The 26,779-nt window shown below is 29.8% G+C and overlaps 1 protein-coding gene across 4 annotated transcripts; it reads right to left on the bottom strand.

The window, feature by feature from the left end:
• Positions 1 to 1,078: 1,078 nt before the first annotated feature.
• LOC134832910 (dedicator of cytokinesis protein 9) lies at positions 1,079 to 26,478 on the bottom strand. 4 transcript variants are annotated; one of them, XM_063847122.1, is made up of 8 exons: positions 26,107 to 26,478; positions 14,002 to 14,355; positions 13,260 to 13,600; positions 11,270 to 12,642; positions 10,623 to 11,212; positions 6,312 to 9,816; positions 1,703 to 1,991; positions 1,079 to 1,635 (listed from the first exon to the last, which is right to left on the bottom strand). In XM_063847122.1, exons 1-8 carry the CDS (start codon positions 26,203 to 26,205, stop codon positions 1,401 to 1,403), a joined length of 6,786 nt encoding a protein of 2,261 aa, XP_063703192.1. In that variant the 5' UTR covers positions 26,206 to 26,478; the 3' UTR covers positions 1,079 to 1,400. The 4 variants fall into 4 exon arrangements, with proteins under 4 accessions (XP_063703192.1, XP_063703193.1, XP_063703194.1 ...); XM_063847123.1 differs by having other exon boundaries at positions 6,312 to 9,813; XM_063847124.1 differs by lacking the exon at positions 14,002 to 14,355.
• Positions 26,479 to 26,779: the final 301 nt, after the last annotated feature.

Below are 26,779 nucleotides of genomic sequence, written 5' to 3'. Positions count from 1 at the left end.
CCAAATGAATCGACTTTAATTTCTCATTTTGCAGGAAAATATTCTCATCGATTTCCGTTAAGGCATTTCCGTCGATTGCGAGTCCCGTGAGTTGAGAACAGGCATCAAAAGCTCCTTCAGCAATATGTTGAATGCCAATTGACGAGAGTATGAGACTTTTTGTTGATGGAAATTCGACGCAAATTTCATTAGTTAGCAATGGAATTGATGATTTTTGAACTTCTACGATGATAACACTTGATGGATCGATATACGATGGATAAAAAAATGGATTGGAAAATGTTGTCGTGATGTTACTGAAGGTACATTGGCCTCCTTGATTGACACAATCGATGGAAATAATACTTTGAACTTGAAAATTCATCCAAATTACGATCCAAAAAATAATTTTAAACGAAAATTGAGGCATTTTGATCCGTTAATAATGAAAATCCGAATGAAACTGACTTGTATTTCCTGTAAAAAAGGAAATTTATGTATTAAGATGAAGTAATAAGGTTGATACAATCATAAAAAATATTTTCCATTTCATGAAAATTTATAAGATTATAAGATGATAAATTTATAAGCATAAAAAATTAAAATTTTCTAAAAAAAATTAAATAGTTTCATAACTTCTTTAATAATAAATAATTCTTAATACAAAAAATTAAAAATTCAGTAATTTTTTTTTTAAATATCCCATTTAAAAAATTAAAATTTTTAAATTTAATTTAAATTTTATTTAATTTTTTTTAAATTAAATTTTTTTCTCAAAAAAATAAATAAAAAAATTTAATAAAATAAAAATTAAGGTCGCTCTCAATGAAAATAAAGCGGCAAAAATTAATTAAAAAATTAATTATATTTAAAAATTAAAGGTAATTTTTAAACAGTAATTTTAAAGTTAAATTTTTAAAAGTTAACTTTGTAAACTAATTTTTTAAAAGTTCATGAAATGTATAAAATTTTTGATAATTATAGTTACCTAATAGTAAATTTTATCGTAAAATGACTATAAAGAGCCTTCACATTTTTCATGATAATTCATAATCTTTTTTTTCTGTATGAAATGTGAGAAAAAATACAATTTCCTCTTGATTTATTCAATTAACTCCTACAATAACCTTAAAATTGTTCCTTGGTCACATCCTTTTTTATCTATAAAACATTTCAAAAGCCTATTTTTCAATTATTTTGTTCGTAAAATATGCGAACTCTTTCTCTTATAGGAAGCAACATTTATACACATCAAGTTATATTTACGATTATCCTGTAATAATTTAAAGATTCGAGTAATTGGTGCGTGTATTGAAGCGTATATCAACTGAGAATCCTATCAAATTAATAGCTAACTTAAAAACTTAACAAAGCTCTTGTCATACAATTAAAATTTTTTAATTCATTCCCTTTTTTGATATTTAGGCAGTGCTTGAATTATTTGGCGCACCGCTAATTGAACTGAAAAGTGCTAAACTGTTGCGATGTGCGTTCATTGTTTCATCTACGGGGCCGACATTTTCGCCGAAAAGCACACTGAGGGCATCACAAAGCGTTTGGAAGTTCTCCTGTAACGCCGTTTGGTAATTTACTTGATCGGCGCTGATACATCGACCATTGATTTGGAGAGCGATATGGCAAATACGGATAAAGTCTCTGTTGGAAAAACAAAATTTTCAATTAAAAAAAGTTTTTTTTGTGAGAAAAAATGTCAAAAAATTACCTAAAAACTTCTTTAAGCTCGTTAATTTTGGCGGGAGGATAAGTTTCTTTGTTGTTGGCGTCGAGGAATGCGGAGGCATACGACAATGGACCTGAATTAACTTGAACCGCAATAGCTCCTTGTAATCTAAGCTGCAATTTCTTGATGTCGATGGGCGACACGACAACATCTTCAAGCTCGCAAACTTTACTTTGCATCTCATCGATGGCAACTTCAATTGGCTCGAGCTCGATGAACTGACGATCCTTCACGGGAATGCGTTTGAGGACATAAGGAAAACTGTACTCAGCTGAAATTAAAATTTTGAGATAAGTTTTCGTTTGAAAATGAAAAAATTTGAGAATCAAATCGGAAATTTAAATAATTTTTTTTTAATTTAAAAATTAAATGAAAGCTTTAAGAGTAAAATCGAAAAAATTTAAAAAAGTACGATTTTATCATATGAGGAGCAAAAATCGTACTTTTTTCTCAAGTCACTTTTCAACCAATTTTTGATGGGTTTCAAAGCTAAAAGTTAATAAATATTCATTCTAAAGTTGATTTCCATTGATATCTGATCGATTTTTGATCGAATAAAAAAAAGTACGATTTTATCATATGAGGAGCAAAAATCGTACTTTTTTCTCAAGTCACTTTTCAACCAATTTTTGATGGGTTTCAAAGCTAAAAGTTAATAAATATTCATTCTAAAGTTGATTTCCATTGATATCTGATCGATTTTTGATCGAATAAAAAAAAGTACGATTTTATCATATGAGGAGCAAAAATCGTACTTTTTTCTCAAGTCACTTTTCAACCAATTTTTGATGGGTTTCAAAGCTAAAAGTTAATAAATATTCATTCTAAAGTTGATTTCCATTGATATCTGATCGATTTTTGATCGAATAAAAAAAAGTACGATTTTATCATATGAGGAGCAAAAATCGTACTTTTTTCTCAAGTCACTTTTCAACCAATTTTTGATGGGTTTCAAAGCTAAAAGTTAATAAATATTCATTGTAAAGTTGATTTCCATTGATATCTGATCGATTTTTGATCGAATAAAAAAAAGTACGATTTTATCATATGAGGAGCAAAAATCGTACTTTTTTCTCAAGTCACTTTTCAACCAATTTTTGATGGGTTTCAAAGTTAAAGTTAATAAATATTCGAAAGTTTTTCCATTGATATCTGATCGATTTTTGAGGTACGATTTTATCATATGCAAAAATCGTACTTTTTTCTCAAGTCACTTTTCAACCAATTTTTGATGGGTTTCAAAGCTAAAAGTTAATAAATATTCATTCTAAAGTTGATTTCCATTGATATCTGATCGATTTTTGATCGGTACGATTTTATCAAAGGAGCAAAAATAAAACTTTTCAACCAATTTTTGATGGGTTTCAATAAATATTCATTCTAAAGTTGATTTCCATTGATATCTGATCGATTTTTGATGAAATAAAAAAAAAAGTACGATTTTATCATATGAGGAGCAAAAATCGTACTTTTTTCTCAAGTCACTTTTCAACCAATTTTTGATGGGTTTCAAAGCTAAAAGTTAATAAATATTCATTCTAAAGTTGATTTCCATTGATATCTGATCGATTTTTGATCGAATAAAAAAAAGTACGATTTTATCATATGAGGAGCAAAAATCGTACTTTTTTCTCAAGTCACTTTTCAACCAATTTTTGATGGGTTTCAAAGCTAAAAGTTAATAAATATTCATTCTAAAGTTGATTTCCATTGATATCTGATCGATTTTTGATCGAATAAAAAAAAGTACGATTTTATCATATGAGGAGCAAAAATCGTACTTTTTTCTCAAGTCACTTTCCAACCAATTTTTGATGGGTTTCAAAGCTAAAAGTTAATAAATATTCATTCTAAAGTTGATTTCCATTGATATCTGATCGATTTTTGATCGAATAAAAAAAAGTACGATTTTATCATATGAGGAGCAAAAATCGTACTTTTTTCTCAAGTCACTTTTCAACCAATTTTTGATGGGTTTCAAAGCTAAAAGTTAATAAATATTCATTCTAAAGTTTATTTCCATTGATATCTGATCGATTTTTGATCGAATAAAAAAAAGTACGATTTTATCATATGAGGAGCAAAAATCGTACTTTTTTCTCAAGTCACTTTTCAACCAATTTTTGATGGGTTTCAAAGCTAAAAGTTAATAAATATTCATTCTAAAGTTGATTTCCATTGATATCTGATCGATTTTTGATCGAATAAAAAAAAGTACGATTTTATCATATGAGGAGCAAAAATCGTACTTTTTTCTCAAGTCACTTTTCAACCAATTTTTGATGGGTTTCAAAGCTAAAAGTTAATAAATATTCATTCTAAAGTTGATTTCCATTGATATCTGATCGATTTTTGATCGAATAAAAAAAAGTACGATTTTATCATATGAGGAGCAAAAATCGTACTTTTTTCTCAAGTCACTTTTCAACCAATTTTTGATGGGTTTCAAAGCTAAAAGTTAATAAATATTCATTCTAAAGTTGATTTCCATTGATATCTGATCGATTTTTGATCGAATAAAAAAAAGTACGATTTTATCATATGAGGAGCAAAAATCGTACTTTTTTCTCAAGTCACTTTTCAACCAATTTTTGATGGGTTTCAAAGCTAAAAGTTAATAAATATTCATTCTAAAGTTGATTTCCATTGATATCTGATCGATTTTTGATCGAATAAAAAAAAGTACGATTTTATCATATGAGGAGCAAAAATCGTACTTTTTTCTCAAGTCACTTTTCAACCAATTTTTGATGGGTTTCAAAGCTAAAAGTTAATAAATATTCATTCTAAAGTTGATTTCCATTGATATCTGATCGATTTTTGATCGAATAAAAAAAGTACGATTTTATCATATGAGGAGCAAAAATCGTACTTTTTTCTCAAGTCACTTTTCAACCAATTTTTGATGGGTTTCAAAGCTAAAAGTTAATAAATATTCATTCTAAAGTTGATTTCCATTGATATCTGATCGATTTTTGATCGAATAAAAAAAAGTACGATTTTATCATATGAGGAGCAAAAATCGTACTTTTTTCTCAAGTCACTTTTCAACCAATTTTTGATGGGTACGTACTTTTTTTCTCAAGTCACTTTTCAACCAATTTTTGATGGGTTTCAAAGCTAAAAGTTAATAAATATTCATTCTAAAGTTGATTTCCATTGATATCTGATCGATTTTTGATCGAATAAAAAAAAGTACGATTTTATCATATGAGGAGCAAAAATCGTACTTTTTTCTCAAGTCACTTTTCAACCAATTTTTGATGGGTTTCAAAGCTAAAAGTTAATAAATATTCATTCTAAAGTTGATTTCCATTGATATCTGATCGATTTTTGATCGAATAAAAAAAAGTACGATTTTATCATATGAGGAGCAAAAATCGTACTTTTTTCTCAAGTCACTTTTCAACCAATTTTTGATGGGTTTCAAAGCTAAAAGTTAATAAATATTCATTCTAAAGTTGATTTCCATTGATATCTGATCGATTTTTGATCGAATAAAAAAAAGTACGATTTTATCATATGAGGAGCAAAAATCGTACTTTTTTCTCAAGTCACTTTTCAACCAATTTTTGATGGGTTTCAAAGCTAAAAGTTAATAAATATTCATTCTAAAGTTGATTTCCATTGATATCTGATCGATTTTTGATCGAATAAAAAAAAGTACGATTTTATCATATGAGGAGCAAAAATCGTACTTTTTTCTCAAGTCACTTTTCAACCAATTTTTGATGGGTTTCAAAGCTAAAAGTTAATAAATATTCATTCTAAAGTTGATTTCCATTGATATCTGATCGATTTTTGATCGAATAAAAAAAGTACGATTTTATCATATGAGGAGCAAAAATCGTACTTTTTTCTCAAGTCACTTTTCAACCAATTTTTGATGGGTTTCAAAGCTAAAAGTTAATAAATATTCATTCTAAAGTTGATTTCCATTGCTATCTGATCGATTTTTGATGAGAGGAGCAAAAATCGTACTTTTTTCTCAAGTCGAATTTTTGATGGGTTTCAAAGCTAAAAGTTAATAAATATTCGAAAGTTTTAATAAAAAAAAGTACGATTTTATCATATGAGGAGCAAAAATCGTACTTTTTTACTCAAGTCAATTTTCAACCAATTTTTGATGGGTTTCAAAGCTAAAAGTTAATAAATATTCATTCTAAAGTTGATTTCCATTGATATCTGATCGATTTTTGATCGAATAAAAAAAGTACGATTTTATCATATGAGGAGCAAAAATCGTACTTTTTTCTCAAGTCACTTTTCAACCAATTTTTGATGGGTTTCAAAGCTAAAAGTTAATAAATATTCATTCTAAAGTTGATTTCCATTGATATCTGATCGATTTTTGATCGAATAAAAAAAGTACGATTTTATCATATGAGGAGCAAAAATCGTACTTTTTTCTCAAGTCACTTTTCAACCAATTTTTGATGGGTTTCAAAGCTAAAAGTTAATAAATATTCATTCTAAAGTTGATTTCCATTGATATCTGATCGATTTTTGATCGAATAAAAAAAAGTACGATATATATTTTTTTTTATTTTTTTTCGATTTGATTCAAAATTTAAATAAAAAAAATACTTACTCGTTAAAATAGTACGTCTCTTATACTGATCCTCAATATTTCCTCTTGCAGCTCCGTTCTTCGTAAAAGGCGTCTCATACATAAAAGTATCAACATCATGATTTTGCTCAAACTCCGTTTGTCTATTTTCAAGCTCATCTTTGCAGAAATAAGGAGTTACATGGGTGACTTGAATATATGCCAACTTTGGATCTAATTCCGAGACATCGACAGTATTTGAATCCATGATCATCTTCACGACATCCGCTCCAAATTTCTCCTTGTATTGCCGACAAAGCCTTTCGGAAATTTCACTCAAAGCCGTGACTTTTGGTTCTTTGTAGATGTATTCAATGCCAGATTCCTCTTCAAAGTACAAATTTCCGAAGAAAATAACGCGATAAAAACGCCCGAGGAAACGCCTTCCGGATTTCATGATATCCATTACTTTGTTGTACGCTTGGGCGAGATGTTCGTAACATTGTGTAAGGGAGGCAAAGTCATGTCGATGCTCGAGAATGCAAATAATTTGACGATATAACTCTCCGAGAGTCTCATAACGTTCAGATCTGTCGAGATAATCGGCGCAATCTCGTAGTTGATCGAGTAACACCTGTTCACTGTATTGCGAATCTTGCCCGCCTGAATCAAGTTTGAGTCCTTTTTCGTCGCGCGGAATGTTTCGCGAGATTTTTTCGAATTTTTCAGCGCCCCAATCGATGAAACCGCCTCCTTTGAGCTTCAAATATTCCGCCATGAGAGCTGCGATGTGCAAATGACACATTGCCGCTTCCGACAAATTTCCGTTTTGTTCGTGATTTCGCGCCATGGAAACAAGCCAAGTATGACGCAACTCCGGCGTGCTTGCATACGAATTCGCTAACGAATGTTGCAATTCAAGCAATCTCTCTTGATCTTGTTGATGCGATTGCATTTGTGCGGTTGCCATGAGAACAGTTCGAACGCGTCGCGTCAAGTCTTTAACCTCAATCGGGAAGCCAGTTCCCTTCATTGCCTTATCGCTACTCGCATAACTATTGATCACAGAGAGAGATTCTTGGAAACGGGCGTTATTCAAGCCAATTACGTTACCAATCATCTGCGAAACGGAAATTATGACTTGAAGATGAACTCTTGTCAATCCCTTTCGCCCGCTGAACTCGAAATTACTTCGCATCAGGAGATACAAGACAGCACATGCCTCATGTCGAAGCTCTGTGAGACGCGAATCGCAACATTTCAACAGCTCGTACACTAATTGCCCACAGAGAATCGCATTTCCCTTGAATAATGCGGGAGAGAAATTGTTAATAAAAGCCCTGAGTGCAGCAAAAACATGTTTGCTTAAGGATTCTGACTGCCCAAGTTGCAAAAATCGCAAATAAACGTTCGCAACTTTGGGTAAAACTGTACTTTCCAACATTGAATCCTTAAATTGGACACAATACAAGCCCAAACTGTCAAGAACTATCAATCCAATTTCAACAGCGAGATTTGATTCGTGCAAAGCTCGTTGCAATCTCGTTTGTTCTTCCAACAAATTCTCTCTTTGGTTGATATTTAACGTATTTGAGTCAGTTTGCGTTGAATTCAGACTCTGATCACTCCCCGGAGGAACCATTCTCGCAGGTAACGTACTTGCTTTCACATTTCTCGTTGTCATTTCACGATTTTCTGAATTCATTTCGGCAATTTCGATGTTTTTCTTACCGACGTATCTAAAGTGCAGAAGACATTGGTCAAGTACGGAGAAAAATTCAACAGTTTCTCGTTCAGTACAGTTATGCCACCAAGAGATCATGTGATCCTGACTCAGATGTTTGACGACAAACGCGAAACAGATGAGCATATCTTTGACTTCGGGTTCGATAAATTTATCATTTCGTGGGATGTTGGCATGTTGCGTGACAGAAACTGATCGATTATGTCCATTTCTTGCGGAATTTCCATTTGTCAAGGTTGAATCGAGCCCATTTCGCGTCGCTACAACGGTTGTTTCTTGCGAAATTGTTGATCCATCGGAGTTTGCAGAGTTCAGGGAGCCTGTGGATTGTCCATTTGGTAGTTTATTTTGTTGTCCTGCGATTGCTGCTAAATAAGCGCCGTCTTTTAGTACCATTGATGCTCTCAAAGGACTCGAATGGGGATGTTCGATGACCAAAGATGTTTGTCTCTTACTTTTTGGCGTGCTTGTTGATGATGGAGCGACGTTTCCGTTGCCATTTGAAGGAGCAGGCGACATTGAATCACGTGCAAATACATAGCTGCTACTGCAAGACATGCGATTTGTCGTTATTGAGTCATTTTTACGCTTATGCGTGTTGATATCGGCTGTAATTCGATGCAAATTCTCCAAAACGATGCCTAACCAAGGCACGTAAAGTAATGCGATTCGTTCCATTTGTCCCTTATTTTGATATCTTTTGTCTAAATCGTGTTTCGCGAGGAGTTCTTTCAATATTTGGAGCGCTAATCGTCGCACATGACTTATTTCGTTTAAGGAACTCTTGATTTCTTGCAGTAAAAGTCCCGCCAAAAAGTGTTGACGACAAAATTCGCTCGAAAGACAAAAATGTTGCAATAAATCGGGCGCACGATTGCTTGGACTAAGCAAAAATGGCAGATTTAGTTGCACATAATGCTCGTGCGAACAAACTTCCTTCAAAAAGTTGAACTTGAACTCTTGCAAAGCTCTCGTATCGCCCGGGCCATAGCTGTTCATGTACAATCGAACGAGTTTAAAGACAAATCCGCGATCCATGAAAGTTAGACATCGCTTCACAAAAGTTGAGAGACTTTTGTTCAGTTGTTTCGTCTCATGGGGCAAATCTTTGTGACGTTGAATCAAGTAAGGAACGAGAGTTTGGAACAATGTTTCGATGCGATTCAAGTATTCTTGACTAAATCGTTCGTTTCGATGCATCTTAATACGTCCGCTGTTGATCAAATGTTGCGCCATGCTCTTCACAATTATCTCAAAAAACACGTTTGAGTAGCGCATGAATTTGTTAACAAGCAAAAAATCCGTGTTATGAGGATGGAGCAACGTAGGCAAGTGACGACAAAGTTCTCCATGTACCGTAATTGCTTCTTTTCCTTTGCCAGAAGTCGTTTTTAGAGCAACAGGTTGAACGTTAAAAACGTATTTCACGTACGAGTCGATGAGTTCTTTGCGTTGAGCTTCTTCCGTGACGATATGAATCAAATTCACCAACAAACGAATGATGTTCAAGCCGATATCTTCGCCCGTTGTCGACACTAAAAGCACGAAAAGTTGGTTCAAAATTGTCGGCAAGAATGTTATGACAGAAGTAACGTGGATGGCGTGAGCTGCTTTGAGGATTTTCGTTGTTTCAGATTCTGCGGGAAGCACGGAGAGGCGAGTGTTTTCCAAGAGTTTTTCGGCGTGCGCGAATAAATTGTGCAAATGTTGATCGGTTGTAAGTACGGTAGAGTAAAGTTGGAACGAAACGGTAAACAGAGGGCGTTGATTGTCGATCCATTGAATTTCGGGCCCGGCATTCTGCTGAAGAAATGGAAGCATTAGTGAGGGAAAAAATTTTGAATTTGATCGAAATTGATAATGGCAGCGTGAAAAGAGATGAAAAATTAAGAGAACAGGTTAGTTTTGAAGTTTTTTAAAAAGAATTTTCTTATAAACAATGAGCAAAAATGTTTCATTTGGTTCTAAATGAATTTTAAAAAGTCTCATAAAAGACAAATTTTACATTTTTGGTTGATTCTTCAAAAATTTTATTTAAAAAACATCTAAAAATGTTCAAATTTTACTTATTTTTAATTAAAAATTCAAAAATTCAATTTAAAAAATTTAACCGTAAAAATTTGAAAATCGCCTTTTGCTAATTCAAACTTATAAATCGGTTAACCGATTAAAATTCGTAATATGATTTATTTTTTCTTCATTATTTCAATTTCAAAAGTATTTTTTTAATTTTTCAATAAATAGGTACTTTTGAGGTTTTAAAAAAAAAATTCATAAATTCAATGAGCAAAAATTTTTAGGTTTTGTTCTAAATGAATTTTAAAAAATCTTATGAGAGATGAATTTTACGTTTTTCAGTTTAAGAAATTTCAGTTTAAAAATCTAAAAACCTAAAAATTACTTTAGATTTTTTCAAATTTGTAGCTAAAAATTCTTAAAATTTGATTTGAAAAATTTAACCGTAAAAATTTGAAAATCGCCTTTTTGCTAATTCAAACTTATCAATCGGTTAACCGATTAAAATTTCTTTTAGTATGAACCATTTTTCTCATTAATTCAACTTTCAAAGTACTTTTTTGAAATTTTTCAATAAAAATCGAAAATCTTACCCCTTTTCCCAATCCCAAAGGCTGTATCGAAAGATATCCCGCAGGTAAAGTCGTCGCAACAGGAATACATTGTTCTTCCAAATTCAATTTTCCTTTCGTCAGTAATGGAATCCATGCAAATCCAACAGGCGATTCAACTGGATCTGTATCCTTTTTCTTCCCAATGTTACACGAAACATGCACGAACGAGAACAAAATGTGATGTTGTGCTGTGATTGCCAACGGAAGTCGTATCTTGATCTCTTCATACCACACGGGACTCGTGTTATGATGCAACACGGGACAAGAAATCTTTGAAATTAGTTTTTGCGTTTGCCCGGGACGCCCGTAAATGCATGGCAAAGCAGTAGCTTCTTCAGAATCACTTTCACGAAGTTCGATTTGCACAGCGATATTCCTTGCTCGCGAAAAAAGTTTTTGATTTTCGAAATTTAGCGATAACGGGTAGATATAAAGATGATTCACGAAGGTTGTGAAGGGATAAACATCTTTATCTGACGATGAAAGGAACTCGGAGACTTCAATTGATGGTTCGGTAGCAACTGGCATCGGGAATGGCTTGATAGGCGCAAGAGTTGTTGTCAAACAATCTATGAAAAAACAAAAAAATTAACAAAAAATCAACTTTTAAGGTAAAAATTTCTTACTATTTGGTGTATCATTGAACAACGGTTCAACAGAAATGCGTAAACTTCCGGGAATAACAGTCAATTTGCTAAATTTATCGGGTTTTCGATACTCTGAAAGTAATTTCAGCACATCTTCATCTCTCAACTTCTGAACTTCTTGTCTGTAAATCGCCGGAAAGTCGATATTTGGATCCAAATCGCTCGAATAAAGACGGAACAAAGGTCTCATACAAATGGCGAAGGGCATTCTGTAATGCCCAATCTTTTGAGACGTTTGAGCAACAGCTTTTCTCAATTTCAATCCCGTTTTTGGGTCTTTTGCGATTTTCACATAAGGCTCAGCGCATGCCGGAATTGATCCCTGAAGAATTTTCTCGATTCGCACGACAATAAAGACATCTGGATGCGGATTTGTGACACTCATTACTGCTTGTCGCGGATACATGGTCCATTCTTTGTCGACTGTCACGGTTTTCATTTCGGGGATATCGATGCCATCTTTTCCAACTGCCAAAAGTTCTCGCGTTTCGCTTTGATTTATGTCAAAGTAGAAATTTTCCGTGAGTTTTCGCCCTGCTTTGGCATCAAATAACGCAACACTCGTGAAATAAGGTTCAAGTTGCCCGGATTTTTCGTTTTCGTTGTCAAACGGAGCTGTGAGTTTAAATTTCAAACTGTCACACTTGAAAATCATCCGTTGACCAAATTGTTCGCAATATGGTTCGACAATTGGTTGTTTCTGTACGTTTTTTGTCGAATACGGCACCGAGAAGAAAATATGACGTCGATTTTCTTTGCGACTTTGAGCTATTGACAAATCAGTTTCTCTTCCGTACTTCATGAGTTGCGGATTCATACTTTGATCGAGACCTTTTAATGTCCCAAACGACGTGTTATTTGGACTTGTTGGCACGTTATTGCGTTCAAGAGATCCCGAACGCTTCTCTTCTGACAACTTATTTTGTTGAATGACCGAATGAAGTTTCTTCAACCAATCTTCGAGCTCTTGTTCGTCTTCCGCCGCGAGAAAAACGGGTTTGTTTCCGTCAGACATTCGTAATTCGAAGCAAAAACGCCCCTTTTTCGGATTCAGAACGACTTCTGTGCAGAAATCCATCACAATTGTATTTTTGGCTTCAAGTTGTTTCTCGTCTTTGTGCAACTCGAGGATGTAGGTTCCATCGACCTCTTGTCGTAAATAGCAATAACGACGTTTGAAGGATTTTGAACCGATGTGCGCGAACATTCGATCGGAGTTTGTATCAGGACCTTTTAACAAGTAGCCTTGTTTGGTAATTGAATCAGCCTGCGAACGTGTCATTTGTTCGTCAATTCGATCGGGATCAGCATCAACTTCGTACACTTCTTCCTTGAGTTGATCCATGGCGGGTCTAAAATTAAAAAAATAAGAAATTAATTAAAAATTTTGAGATTTTTGGTTCGAAAAATTATAGAAAATTTTTTAAAATATAATTTTTAAGTCAAAAATTGAAATTTTTAGGCAAAAAAAAATTTTTTTCTAAAATATTTTTTTTTTTTCTAATTTAAATATTTTTTTTTTAAATAAAATTTGCAAAAAAATTTTTAAAAAAAAAAAAATTTTTTTTAAAATAGCAAAAAATTTAAAGTTTTCAATTTAAAGCAAAAAATGAATTTATAAAAAAAAATTAATTTTATCAAAAAAAAAAAAAAATTTTTTTTTAAATTTTAAAAAAAAAAATTTTTAAAGTAAAATTTTGACAAAAAAATTTTTTTTAAATAAAATTTTGACAAAATTTTAAATTTGAAATTTTTGACAAAAAAAAAATAATTTAAGAAAAAAAAAAATGAGGAAATTGGTTTTTTACTTTGGCAATTCATTAGGTACACGATCGAATAAAATTAAAATAAAATTTTTGAAAAAAAAAAAACAATAATTTTTTAACCAATCAAAATTATTTTTTTTTCTTAGAATAAAATTAATTTTTAAAATTAAAAAAAATGAGGAAAAAAAAATTTTTTTTCTTACTTTGGCATATCATAACACGATCCGCTGTACTCATTGTACTTGTAATTAATAACGTGATTGGCTTCTTCATAACTATGCAACGCTTGTCGCGTAAAAAGATGTCCTTCTTTCCCCGAATCGCCATTCACTGCGCTATTTCCGTTGACACTTCCTTTCTTTTTCGTGCCCGATGACGGCGGAATATGATTGCTGAGCGTTCTAAACTTCTTTGGCAACACATCTTCCGAGACATCATCCGACGGGTACATGAGCAACTCTCGTTGGGGATCATTCTGAATCAAAGTTTTGTTCTTTTGCACAAAACTCTCAAAGTCTATTGGCTCGACAAGGATCGGCTTACTCTGAAAAATTCGAAAAAAATAAAAATTTAGAAAAATTTCATAAAAAAAATTTTTAACATTAATTTTGAGAAACATGCAAGTTAGGGACGGAAATGGATAAAAAAAAGTAAATAAATAAACAGAAACGCAATGAAATGAAAAACAAACTAATTATTGGCGTTCACTAATTGATTTATCGCCCATTTTCTACGCTACAATTAAATTAATATTAATAAACACAAAAAGCGAATGAATGAAAAGATGAAAAGTTAATGCGATTTTTGAACACTGAACGTTGTTGATCCCAGACAGAATTTTGAACCCCGGAAATCATAAAAAAAATTAAATTAAACGAAAAAACAGAAGAAAAACGAAAAAAAATAAACAAAATTTGATTTTTTTTTTGCAAGAGATTTGCGTACCTCCTGCATTTCGTCTCCTTCTTCGCCTTCGTCGTCAGTTGTGGGTCCTTCGGAAGCACTTTCACCATTTACGCGTTCATTATTATTGTTATTTTGGCGATTCGACGACGACGTTTCGCCCGACCCGTTACTCGTGATCGAGAGTTTTTTCTTGTTCTTGCGACGACGCTTCTTTTTGCAAGCTTTTTCGTCGCCAACGTCGCCCCCCGGCTTATCACAATCTTTCGCAATGCTATCACAAGAGTTACTTTTTCGTGCGTTAATTGGCTTAAAGAACAACAAGACACCCAATTGGATCAACGGACACAAAATGACTATGCTTAATTTAATCGCAACAAGAACGATTTTATTTATCTGAAATGAGAAAAGAAAAGAAGCAGAAAGAGAGAATTTTATGAGGATGATTCAAATTAAATGTTTGCATTCGGAAGCGATGCAGCTCTGTTTATTTTTGCGTGAAACAACGCGAAAAAAAAACATAAACAGTAGCAAATGGTTTTCGTGTGGTTGGAAGAAGAATAAGATGTTTATTTTGCTTTTTTTCTCGTCTTTTGTTATTTATTATTGTTGTCGGTTTGAAATAAAGCAATGCACTTTTTTTTATCTCTTGTTGGAATGTCAGTGTTAAACTAAAGAAAAAATTAAAAGCAAAGCGTTTGAAACTTAAAAAAAAAGAAAATCATAAAAAAAATGTAATTTTCTCGGGATTTGACTTTAAATAATTTGTTTGTATTTACGATTAAAGCAAATTAAGAAAAGAAGTTGACCGCATTCCCCAATTAATTGTTCATTTTGTAAACATCTTTTTCCTCGTTTTGACGTAAAATTGTTAGAAAAATAGAATTTTTCAATTCGAACGTCATATTTATCATCAAAGAAGCACAAGTGTGTAAAAAAAAGTGAAATATTTCTCATGATGAGGAACGTGAATGAAAATTTGAGCGCATTTTGTTAATTTTTTTTTTTATATTTGTTTATTTATTTTTTTAGTTTTAAGTTAATTTTAAAGTTTTTTTATATTTTGAATTTAATTTGATCAAAAAAATTTTTTAATAATTTAATTAATTTTTTTTTAATTAATTTTTACTTTATAAAATAAATTTTCATGTTTAAAACAAAATGTAAAATCAATTTTTATAATTGAATTTTTTTAGCTAAAAAATAATTTTAAAAATTTTTAATGAATTTTTGAAATTTCTCAAATATTTAAAATTTTTATTTTTTGTTTAGTTTTCGATTAAATTAAATTAAGAAATTTAAAGAAAAATTTAAAGAAATTTTTCAATTAATTTTATTTTTTATTTTTTTTTTAGTTATTAAGTTAATTTTTAAGTTTTTATTATATTTTAAATTTTAAAAATTAAAAAAAAAATATTTTTTGAATCTCGAAATGAGCTTTTAGTGTTCAAAATAAAATTTTTGAGCTTGAAATATTTTGAATTTTTAAAATTAATTTTTAAGTTTTAAAAAATTTTAAAAAATAATTTTTGGACGTGAAATTTATTTTGTAGCTTAAAAAAAATTTTTTGAAGATTTTTTAATGAATTTTTTAATTTGTCAAATTTTTCAGAATTTTTAATTTTTTTTAGTTTTCGAAAATTTTATTAAATTAAATTAATTTGAGAATTTTCAATTAATTTTTTTTTAATATTTCACAGACTGACACTTTTTAACGAAATTTTAAAAAAACGCTCAAAAACCATAAATTTTTGTGTGTATTTTTAAATAAATTTCTCGTTGTAAATGTGAAAAACAAAATAAAAAATGCCGGAAATTTATTACAAAAGCCGTCTACGACGATTGTACGACGATTATCGAAATTACGCATAAATCTCAGTGTCTCTTCTGCGATGTTGAAAGGGCCTCAAACGACTTGCGTGTTAATGTTGAAAATTTTTCATATTCAAAATGTAAACAAATCATGTGGTTTTGATAAACTTCTCTTCTCATGTTATTTTTAAATAATCACTGTTTGTTTATAAATTTTTCAACATTTGAACAATTTCCTCATACAAATTTTTTTTCTCTTATTGAATTTTTGTGTGAAAATATTTTTTTTTTCTATTGACCTGCCTCACAAAGAGCTCTTTCACAGCCCTCCTTTTCCTCCAAACAGAAAAAAATTCGCGATTTGGAAAGTTTTTGAACTTGCTACTGTCTAATTATCATCCAATTTGGGCGAATGTATTTTTTTTATTTGAAACTTTTTTTTTTTTTTGAATAATAAAGCAACGATATGTAAAAGAAATTCACATTACAACGTTAATTATTTATTATTTCAAGTAGAGTAGCTCATCCATTCGAAAAGCAGTCATTATTTGCATGCATGTTTTGAATAATTTGCATCGCGTCGTTTGTGGTCCAGCCTTGATTTCAATTTATTATCAATAATTCACGATATTGGAACAACTCGGGCGGTAATTTTTGATTTTTTGACTTTTATCGCATTTTCACTTTCGAAATTACACAAAAAATAGAACGAATGTCGATAAAAACCTCCATCGTTGTAGTTCAAAGGAAATTTTTTTGTGTTTTTTTCAATTTTCGAGATAAGGTTAACAATTATTGTAACATAATACGTCAATTTGAGCTGACTTTTTACGACACATGATTCGACAAATATTTGTTAGGCATAAAATTTTTAAATTTTTTTCATTCACGACCCCGTTCAAGAGTTTTATTTCACTTTTTCGCCTTGAAATCACTCAACTTTTATTATTTTTTTGCCAAATTTTATGTTTTATCGATTTTTTTGCACTTAAACTTGATTCTTGTTGATGATTGAATTTTGCTATTTTTGTATTTTTCTCACATTTTTTTAATCCGCTTCCCCTTTCAGTAAAAATTTTTCATTTTTTTTTTCACTTTGTGGAAGTTGTGAACATAATTATGGATAATTACCCGCGATTTGTCATCGTTGTGTTCAATTCCGATGTCGATGTGATACTGACACGATTTTTTGTCACAACTTGGAGTCGACCAAACAAAACAGAAAAAAAACGAAACGCAGTAAAAACAGAAATTGGCGAACAATAATAATAAATAATAATAACAAATATTTATTTTATTATTGTTGCAGTACTTATTTGTCAGGTTTGCGCTGAAAAAAGCAACAACAATGGGGAATTCTTGTCTTGCGCTTGTAATAATTCGCCGGTCAAGGTTGTACTGAGACGGATTGCAAGCAAAATGTTCGAAAATGCCGCTCGATCACGAATGTCGGAGAGTTTGGAAACATGGAGAGAGAGAAATTCGTTCGAAAAATTTCACATGGAAAGAGAATTGCGACGGTTTGTCATGCGAAAAGTGGTTAATTTGTGTTTTTTGATTGTTTGAAGGTTGTTGAAAGATTTTGGGAAGGGTTAATTTAAGCAAAAATTTTTTTTGAAAAATGCAAGAAATTTTTTTGAAAGAGTAAAAATTAAATTTTGAAGAGAAATTCTCGTTGTGAGAACATTAAACGACGACGCGGTTTATTTTTAAATATTTTAATTGAGAAACATGTGTGAATGAATTCTATTTTCATTCATTCAGAACGGAATTATGCACGTTATGGGTCAGTTGAAAAGTTCCTTTTAATCATTTTTTGCTTTTTAGAAAAAAACTTTAAAGAATTTAAGATTTAATTTTTTTTTAAGTTTTGACTTAAAAATTTGTAACTTTTAAGTTTTAACGTAAAGATCTTTAGTCATTTTAAGTCGTGTTAAGTTAACGAATTATAAGATTTTTTATTGAAATTTGTTTTTTCGCTAAATAAATTTTGAGTTTAAAACTCTTTTAAAATTTTTTTTGAACAAATTTCAGTTTAAAATCTTAAAATTTCTTAACTTAACACGACTTAAAATGACTTAAGATCTTTACGTTCAAACGTAAAAATTTCAAATTTTTAAACGAATTTTAGTTTTTAGAAACAATTTTAAGTTTTTTTAAGTTAAAAATTTTTTACTTAAAACGAATTAAAGTTAAAAACAAAAAATATTGAAGAAATTTGAGCTTTAAGAATTTGTTTTAAGTTCTAACTTAAAAATTTTAAAAAAATCTTAAGCAGTTTAAGTCGTGTTTTAAACGAATTTTACTGAAATTTTTGAGAAACAATTTTGTGAACTTTTTTTTAATTTTTTGAACGAATTTCAGTACAAAATCTAAAGTGAACGACTTTTCGTTTAACGATTAAAATTTTTAATATCAACGTAAAGCTTAAGTCACGACACGAAATTCCATTTCCTCATTGATTAAAACCTTTACTTGAAACAACACGTCGATCACTCGATTCTCCGACATTTCTGATTGGATTGACGACAACAACTGGACAACGAGGTAGAAAAAATTTCTGCTGATAAGAAAAATGTAGAAAATAGTGACGACTTCTCATGTCTCTATGGAATGGAATGCAAATGCGATAACAAAGACGTTTCCTTATCTTCATTTTGGAATTTCATCTCGTAACATGAATTCTCTTCTAATGCCGCTCGTAAATGCTTAACCTTCGAACAAAAAGTAAAATTCTACTAAAAATATCGATCGATCTATTTTTAAAAATCTCTTTAGTTCCGAAAATTCGCAACATCTGTTTTATTGATCTAAGATAGACAAACAAAACATTCGCGCCAAATTAATTTAAATTTTCTTAGATCTGCGATAAATTAACCTCCCATGCAAAATTGTGACGATCGACAGACGCCGCAAATAGACAATTCAATTCCCATCTGTTGTTTACGACGACGAACGAGTGTGAAATTCTACAACTAATAAGGTTAACAAAAAAAATAATCTAAGTAGAATTTAGTTGTATGCGAAATTAATTTATTTTTTTGTACAAAGTTGGTTGACCTGAATTTCATTCTCGCTCGTCTATCACTCGCGATGTTTGAATAACAAATTAAACCAACAAACAATTGATGCGATCATCGTGACTAGATAATTCAATTTATGTTGTTTTGGTGTTTTTTTCACCTTTTAAATTTATGCGCGGAGGAAACGAGTGATTCATTCAAATATTTTCAACTGTTCTGGTTTTCAAAAATAAAAAATCTGTTTTTTTTTAATTTTTCAGATCCGGAAATGACTCCGTTCATGCGAGAAAGAAAAATAACAAGACGATCAATCAAGTCCAGAAAAATCTTGAACATCTTCAAAGTCATTTTCATATCAAAAAATTTGATTAATAACTTTTTTTTTACCTGTTTCAGAAAAATAATTCTAACTTTGTCATTCACATCGCATGCATTGTTCAAGGCTTTCGTTTGTTCGAGTCACGTTTCTAAAGCACACAACATCGCTATTGAAAGCGAGACTTTTCAATAAAAAAAATTGTAACAATTGTGGGTGCAACATATATGGACAGATTTATCGCTTTTTTTCACGGTACGTTCGGCATACAATAAACTGGTAGTAATAAAAAATAAAAGAGATGAAAAATGGATGGCATAAAATGTAGATCAGGAGGTTATTTGTTGTCGTTATACGACGTGTGAATCATCTGTCGCGACGTAGATCAGATCATCGAAATCGAAATTAACAATGTTTATGAGAGAAATTGTGAAGAAAGTGCATTTTTTTATTTGCTTGAAGTTTTTGAGTTTTAGTAAAATTTTTAGTTTTTTCGAATTTTAAGTTTTTGAAAAAAAAAAATTATAACAAGTTTTTTAGTTATAAAAATTTTTTAGAATTAAATTTTTTTAAAAATAAAATTTTTTAAATTTTTTAAAATTAAAATTTTTTAAATTAAATTTTTTTTTTAGAATAAAATTTTTTTAATTTTTTAAATAAAATTTAAAAAATTTTTTAAATTTTTAAAATTTTTTAAAAAATTTTTTTTTTTTTCGAATTAAAATTTTTTAAATTAAAATTATTTTTTTTTAATTAAAAATTTTTAAAATTTAATTAAAATTTTTTTTTTTTAAGAATTTTTTAAAAATTTTTTTTTTAAATTAAAATTTTTAAAAAAATTTTTTTGAATTAAAAATTTTTTTTTAGAATTAATTAAAAAAATATTTTTTTTTAAATTTTTTAAAATAAAAAAATATATTTTTAATTTTTTTTCAATTTCTTAAAATAAAAAAAAAATTATTTTAAATTTTTTAAAATAAATTTTTTGAAATAAATTGTTAGTTTTCAAAAAAATTTTCAGTTTTAAAAAAATTCAGATTTTCAAGAAAAAAAAAAATTTTTAAATTAAAATTTCTTGTACAGACAAATTTTTTATTTATCGTAAAAATGCAACGTAACTCACAATACCTCTCTCTCCAATACTAATTACAATCCGTGATTACATTTCTTCTTTTAAAGTCATACGGAAATGTATGAAGTTGGAGCGTAATAGCGACGTGACATGCATTAATGCATCAGCTTCTCCATCCAATATGCAGTTTAAAAAGGGAAATTTTTTGATTAATTAATTTATTTCTTTCATATCTCTCTCTCTCCTTCTCTTTCTCAGGCGACACAATGATCGAGTGACGAAGCACGTCGTTGATGGATTGGACAACTTGGTTAACTTTCCTATCATGCGCGATGCGATAACTGGATGGTCAGTAATAATTGCAGCGTAAATCTCCTCTAAAATGCTGCTTATCAACTTTTCTTGTCTGTGAATGTATTTTTTTAGAGACATTCATCGTCGCCTGTCAAAAAAAACTTTGCTGAATGATTGAAGAAATTTCTAAGATGTTTTAATGACAGTCATCTGTTATCAACAAAACATTCAAAACTCTTCTGTTATGTGAAATTTGATCTCTTTTCTCTTTTTTTTCACAGAAACGCATTCTTTGACGAGAAATAACAGAAACAGAAACATTCGGATCTGGTCAGTCTCCAACAACGCATTTGACACCCGTGAGAAATGCTTGCCACGCTAATTGTGTGCACCAACCTCCATTGTTTGTTTGTGACTTATTTCCTCTTATGCCGCTTCGTAAACAATCGCAGGTAATTGCAAAATAATTTTGAACAGAAAAATATTTCACAGCATCATCATCAGAAACGCATTTATAACAAAAAATTGTCAGAATTTGCGTCGGAAACTCTCGTGTGGTTTTTGTTGTTGTTTTGCGCCAGATGACGTAACAAAAGTTGAATCAATGCCAAGTTAATGTTTTGTTGCGTTTTTTTTTGCTCGTTTCGTTCATTGATCGAACGTTACAAAAATTTTAAAACAACAAATTTTTCTTTTTATGTCTCAAGTTTGGATGAAATTTGACAATTTTTCATTTTTTTCGAAAGATAATTTTTTTTTTTGATAATTTTTATTTTTTAAGCAAATCTTTAATTCAAAAAAAAATTTTTAAAAATTATTTATAATTTTTTTTTTTAATTTAATTTTTTTAAAAAAAAAAATAATTTAAATTTTAAATTTTAAAATAAAAAAATAAATTTTATTTTTTTTATTTTAAAAAAAAAATTTTTATTTAAATAAAATTTAATTTTTTTTTAAATTTTTTGAATTAAAAAAATATATTTAATTAAATTTTAATTTTTAAAAAAAATTTTTTTTATTTAAAAAAAAAAAAATAAATTTAATTAAATTTAAAAAATTTTTTTTAAAAATAAATTTTTTAAAAAATTTTTTGAATTAAAAAAAATAAATTGAATAAATTTTAAATTTCTCATAAATTTTATCTTCTCTTGCTTTTCTTTCTCTCCGAGAAATTAAAAAAAAATTCTTTTGTATCGAAAAAATTCGTGATCTCACGAATATTTTTCTATTTAAATTCACCTGTTGTTAGTAAATAACGTCGAAAAAATCATCAAAACAAACAAATCTGCTGCAAAAAGTACAAATTTCAAGGACAACTGGTTTCATTCTGAGAGTTTTTACAAAAAAATCGTCATTTTAAGTGCAACGCCATATCAAAAGGTTCCTACGCGTAACGATTTTCATTCAACAAGCATCTCTGTCATTAAAAAAGCAACAAACAGGTACAATTACGAGTGCTCTTGATACTTTTCTATCTCATCATTTGCTTTTAACGGCGTTCAAAACGTGCTTTTTCTTGTTCATCTTTCACACATGTCTGAGCTGCGATAAAGATTTGCATCTCAATTAAGTCCGAAGAACGAGTTAACGGTGCTCAGCTCATCGACAAGCTAAATTTATGGGTAGATTGAGAGTAATTACACACGATAAGCATCGATTTTCTACTTTTTTAGCGAAGAAATACTCAAAGAAGCGATTTTTCATCCAAAATTATTATTATTGATGCTTTTTATTGATTATTTGTAGGTAATGATGACAGATTTTATTGATTTTATCGATCGTCAACGATGGACAAGATGCTGAGAGATTACTGAAGCACGTTTCATTTGAAAATTTGCAATAACAAACGAGCGATTCTGCATTTGTTATTTGTTTTTAATGATTTCCTGTCGTCCGACGTTCATATGTGATGAGAAATGTGGGTTAATTGTAGATTAGGAAGGCGAACAAGAGCAATGGAGGGCGTTAAAAAGCCGTTTTTTGGATTTTTTTCATAACTGAGGTAAGAAATTTTCAACTTTTGTATTAAAAAAGTTTTTTAAGTGAATAAAAATGCATATTTTAGAATGAAATTGCTTAATTTTTAAAGCATTCAAGTCGAAATTCACGCTATTGACCTGTTTCCAACTCTCAACTGTCAACTTTTGTTAATTTTTTTGATGAATTGCTACCAAATCCCGTAATTAACGTCAATTTCAAGGTCTTTTCAGCTCTTTAAAGAAAGAAAACTGACTTTAATAACCACTTTACAACACAAAAACTCGTGTTTCAACAGCATAAAGTGCTTTTGGTTGTTGTCTAAAGCCATTAATCACAGAAAATGATGCCGAACGAAGGCATGCCAGTTACCGCCAGCATCGAAACCACTAAAAAGATAGTTTTTAATAAACGTTGTCATGCAATAATCTGGTACAAACAGGCGACAGACAGTCTACCTCCATTATCAACGTTATTTATTTTTGTCTACTGTCGTTTCCAGACACTTTCTTTCTGCTTTTTATTTAAATGTTTTGTCGTAAGAACGAAAATTGTTCAACATCAAAGATTATAAATAGGAGAATGAACTATAAAAACATCGTTCGTGACTTCGAAACAATAAGAATTCGGAAGAAGTCGTAAATTTATTGGTCATCAATAAAAAATATGAAATGTTGATTGATCGATTTATTGACGAGTTTTTATGAAATAAGCTAAACAATGGGAAAAAATTCATTTAATCGATTTTTCAGTTAAAATTATTAAAATTTTTTTTTTTAATTATTTAGATAAGAATTTCATAATTTTTTATTTGAATTTTGAAAAATTTTGACTTAAAATTTTTTTTAAATTTTTTTTTTTTAAATTTAAAAAAAAAATTAAAAATTAATTTTTAAAATTATTTTCGAAGAAAAAATCAGTGTCAGTGTGTGTGTGTGTTCCGGTGTGCCCCAAATTTTTTTTTATACTAGATTAAAATTTAATAACTTTTTATGAATTAAATTTTTTTTTTTATTTTTTTTAAAAATTTTAAAAAAAAAAAATTAAAAATTATTTTTTAAAATTGTTTTGATTAAATTTAATAATTTTTTCATTTGAATTTTGAAAAATTTTAACTTTAATTTTTTTTTCTTAAAAATTTTAAAAAGTAAAAATTTCTTATTTGAAAAAAAAAAAAACTTTGAATTTAAAAAAAAAAAAAATTTATTTGGATCTTCCTCAATTAAAATTTTACGTCAATTTATGACGCCATCTAATCGATTCTACACTAATTTTCACCCAACTCGGATTTACGAGCCGTAAAAAACATGTTTTCAATCCAAAAATGTCGCTTTATTGTTTCATATCACGCGCGTCTCACACTAAATTATGAAAATTTCTTCCGAAGACACGTCATTAGTATGCAAACCACATTCTTCATTCACTCAGAAAGTGATTAAAATAATGTTAAACAGAGAAAAAAGAAAAGAATTAATAACCATGAGAGACGGACCAGCTGAAGGCACTTTTTTTATCGCGATAATAATGGAAATTACCACAGAGGATCAGAAATCAGGAGAAAATTAATTGAATTTACCCGCAAGGCGATTAAATTTTCTCCTCAGTAGCTAATTTATCGATCAAAAAGACGGAATTCATGTCAAAAAATTAACATCTTCAACACATTTCAAAATATTTCGAGCCGATTCATGTACGAGGCGTGTCGCCGTTTAATTTTTACGACTTTATAGATGTTTAGATGCTCTTTAGACGGAGAATTAAGTAATGTGATTTATTTGGAATTTGTTTAAATGACGTCACTTGTCGAGATAAATGGATAAAAATGTAAAATTTTACGGTGCATTTTGTTAATTCATAATTTTATTGATGGTTTAATGGAGATTCGTTAATGAAATGCATTAAATTAGTGACGGGGAGTGTGAAAAATTTCGAGTTAGAGACCTTTCATGGAGTTTAAGATGCTTCTAACGTTGAACTGGCTTCGTCAATAACAACTTTTAATGGAAATTAATCGAATTTCGTGAGTTAATGAGATATTTATGAAGGTTGGAACTCATCAACGAATTGAAATTTTGACCAAAGTTCATGTGAGATGTTGAAGTTTGCTCAATAAATTAATAGAGAAGCAAAAAATGAGGAGTTATTGAAGAATTTTGATGATAAGTGACTTTTTTGGTATGAAATTTTAATAAAAATTTTATAAATTTTAATTTTTTTTTCTTTTTTAGGGCAATTTGAAGGAGTTCAATGACTGAAATTCAATGGATTCAAATTCAAGAAGTCTCAAATGAAGCTTAAAATCTATTCCAATTAATCCAAACCAAGCATATAAACTTAAAACTTCAAATTTTCAGCTTTACAATATTTTTCTTTAAATAATTTGTTGAAAATTCGTTCGAATGGAAGACTCGAGAGTACTTTAGAGGCAAAATTTTCGACTCTGAGAGAAAAATTACAGTTCAAACTCTCAAAAAATATCCAGTTTTGGTCATGCACTTGTCTTAATTGTCATTTAAGTGTTCTCCAAACATCAATTTATCAACTCAAATGACCAAAACCCTCATTTTTATGACAAAAATTGCTGCTCTACGCACCATAAATATCATTTTGAAGATCATCATCGTCGTCATATCGAACGTTATTTATTTACATCTCATGTTAGCTCAACTATTCTCCGTGCTTTGTACTGCGATCACTTTACTACTCGTGTTAGTTACACAGCTGTTGTGTCAATAGATAGACTTTAGACACGAACAAACAAACTTCTGCCTTGTTTACTTTACAATTTATCTCTCGCATCTCGTTTCTCACAAAAAAATCGATAGAATTTCGATCCATGATGTCATAATTTGCCATAAAATCCATTCGAACTTGAATTAATTAAAATTTCAGGTTCAAATTTCATGCTTACCGGTTCAGTTCTAACGAAATTTTGCATTTCTCGGGAAAAATTCCTTATCAAGACGGTAAAAAAGTTGCAAATTTGTATCGTGAATTGCGGAATTCATCTCGCATGTGACTTTTTATCGTTTGGAAAATATCACGTTTAATCAAAAATGATGATTTTTTCTCAATTTCATTGCATGAGTCATCAACGGAGTTGAAACAATTGAAAATGTTGTCGGAAAAATCATGTGCAAGGTCTTTTGCAATTGCACGAATGACTCATCTGCGCAGTTCTCATGCCAAAATTACTCGAAAAATGACATGCTTTGCGACTTTTTTTTACATTTCCATCGTTGTCGTACCCTTTTATCGACATAGAAAGCGTACAAAAGGAACCCATATGATTTTCAATGTTAGAACAAAAAAAAAGGCACGACCGAGGAATGCGACGAGACGAAAGAACACAGAAAGAAAACGAAAAATATGGAAGACGAGACAAAGACCGAAATATTTGTTGTTGTCGTTTTCTTCTTGAACAAAACAAGACGAGATATGAGATAATGAATTTTTTTTTGTTCCATTCACCAAGCATAAAATTACTCCAAATTGTTAATTAAACGTAAAATCCACAAAAAAATAAATTAAAATTAAATTAAGAAGCTGTTAAGTGTGATTTTGTGTTCATTCATGTTACGATTTTAGTTCTGAATTAATTAATTTCGGGAATATTTTGCAACTAAACAAAAAAAAAATCGATTGAAACTCACCAAATTCGTCGATTCTCGCACAATAGATGACACCGTCTCCCGCAAAACACTTGCCGACACCTGTTTTATTAAATTTCGTGTAAATTTTCTCTCAGACATTTCTGTGCCAGCTTAGAATCTCTTGCATTTTTTGCACTTTTGCGACTTGTTTGCTCTTTTTTCTCTTCGTTATTCTTTTAATTCTTGAAATTCACTTTTATTTTTCTTTTTTTCGCACGAAACTTTTTTTTTTTTGATAGGGGATTTTTCCCCTTTTTTCCTTAATTTTTCATATTTTATCACAATTTTTGTGCGAAATTGATTTCTTATCGATTATTTGTGCTTTTAAATGGCAATTTAACCGGAAAATTTATGGAAATCCGATGAAAATCGATTTTTATTTGCGGAAAAAGTAGAAACGCGATGCTGATGTTACGAAGCTTCGTTTGAGACTGATTCGTTTTCACGTTATCTATTGGCCTGTTACAACTTTGACACTAAAATTTAAAAAAAAAATAATAAAATTATTTTAATGAAATATGAGAAATTTTTAAAAAATTATTTAAAAATAGAAAAAAAAATAAGAATTAATAATTAAAAAATTAAGAAATTAATTAATTAATTAAAATTTTGAATTTTTTGACCCTGCATGCAAAAAATAATTTGTGACAGTTCCAATTTCCAATTGTATTAT

Source organism: Culicoides brevitarsis, chromosome 2 (genome assembly GCF_036172545.1).
Source record: "Culicoides brevitarsis isolate CSIRO-B50_1 chromosome 2, AGI_CSIRO_Cbre_v1, whole genome shotgun sequence".
NCBI classification, from domain to species: Eukaryota; Metazoa; Arthropoda; class Insecta; order Diptera; family Ceratopogonidae; genus Culicoides; species Culicoides brevitarsis.
Note: the sequence above shows the minus strand (reverse complement) of the source record. Positions and strands in the feature narration are given on the sequence as shown.

Coding starts and splice junctions, on each gene's coding strand:
- LOC134832910 (XM_063847122.1), bottom strand. CDS start 26,205: ATGTCTGAGAGAAAATTTACACGAAATTTAATAAAACAGGTGTCGGCA. Junction 13,601..14,001: donor AAGGAGACGAAATGCAGGAG/GTACGCAAATCT, acceptor CGAATTTTTCAG/AGTAAGCCGATCCTTGTCGA. Junction 11,213..11,269: donor GTTCAATGATACACCAAATA/GTAAGAAATTTT, acceptor GTTTTTTCATAG/ATTGTTTGACAACAACTCTT.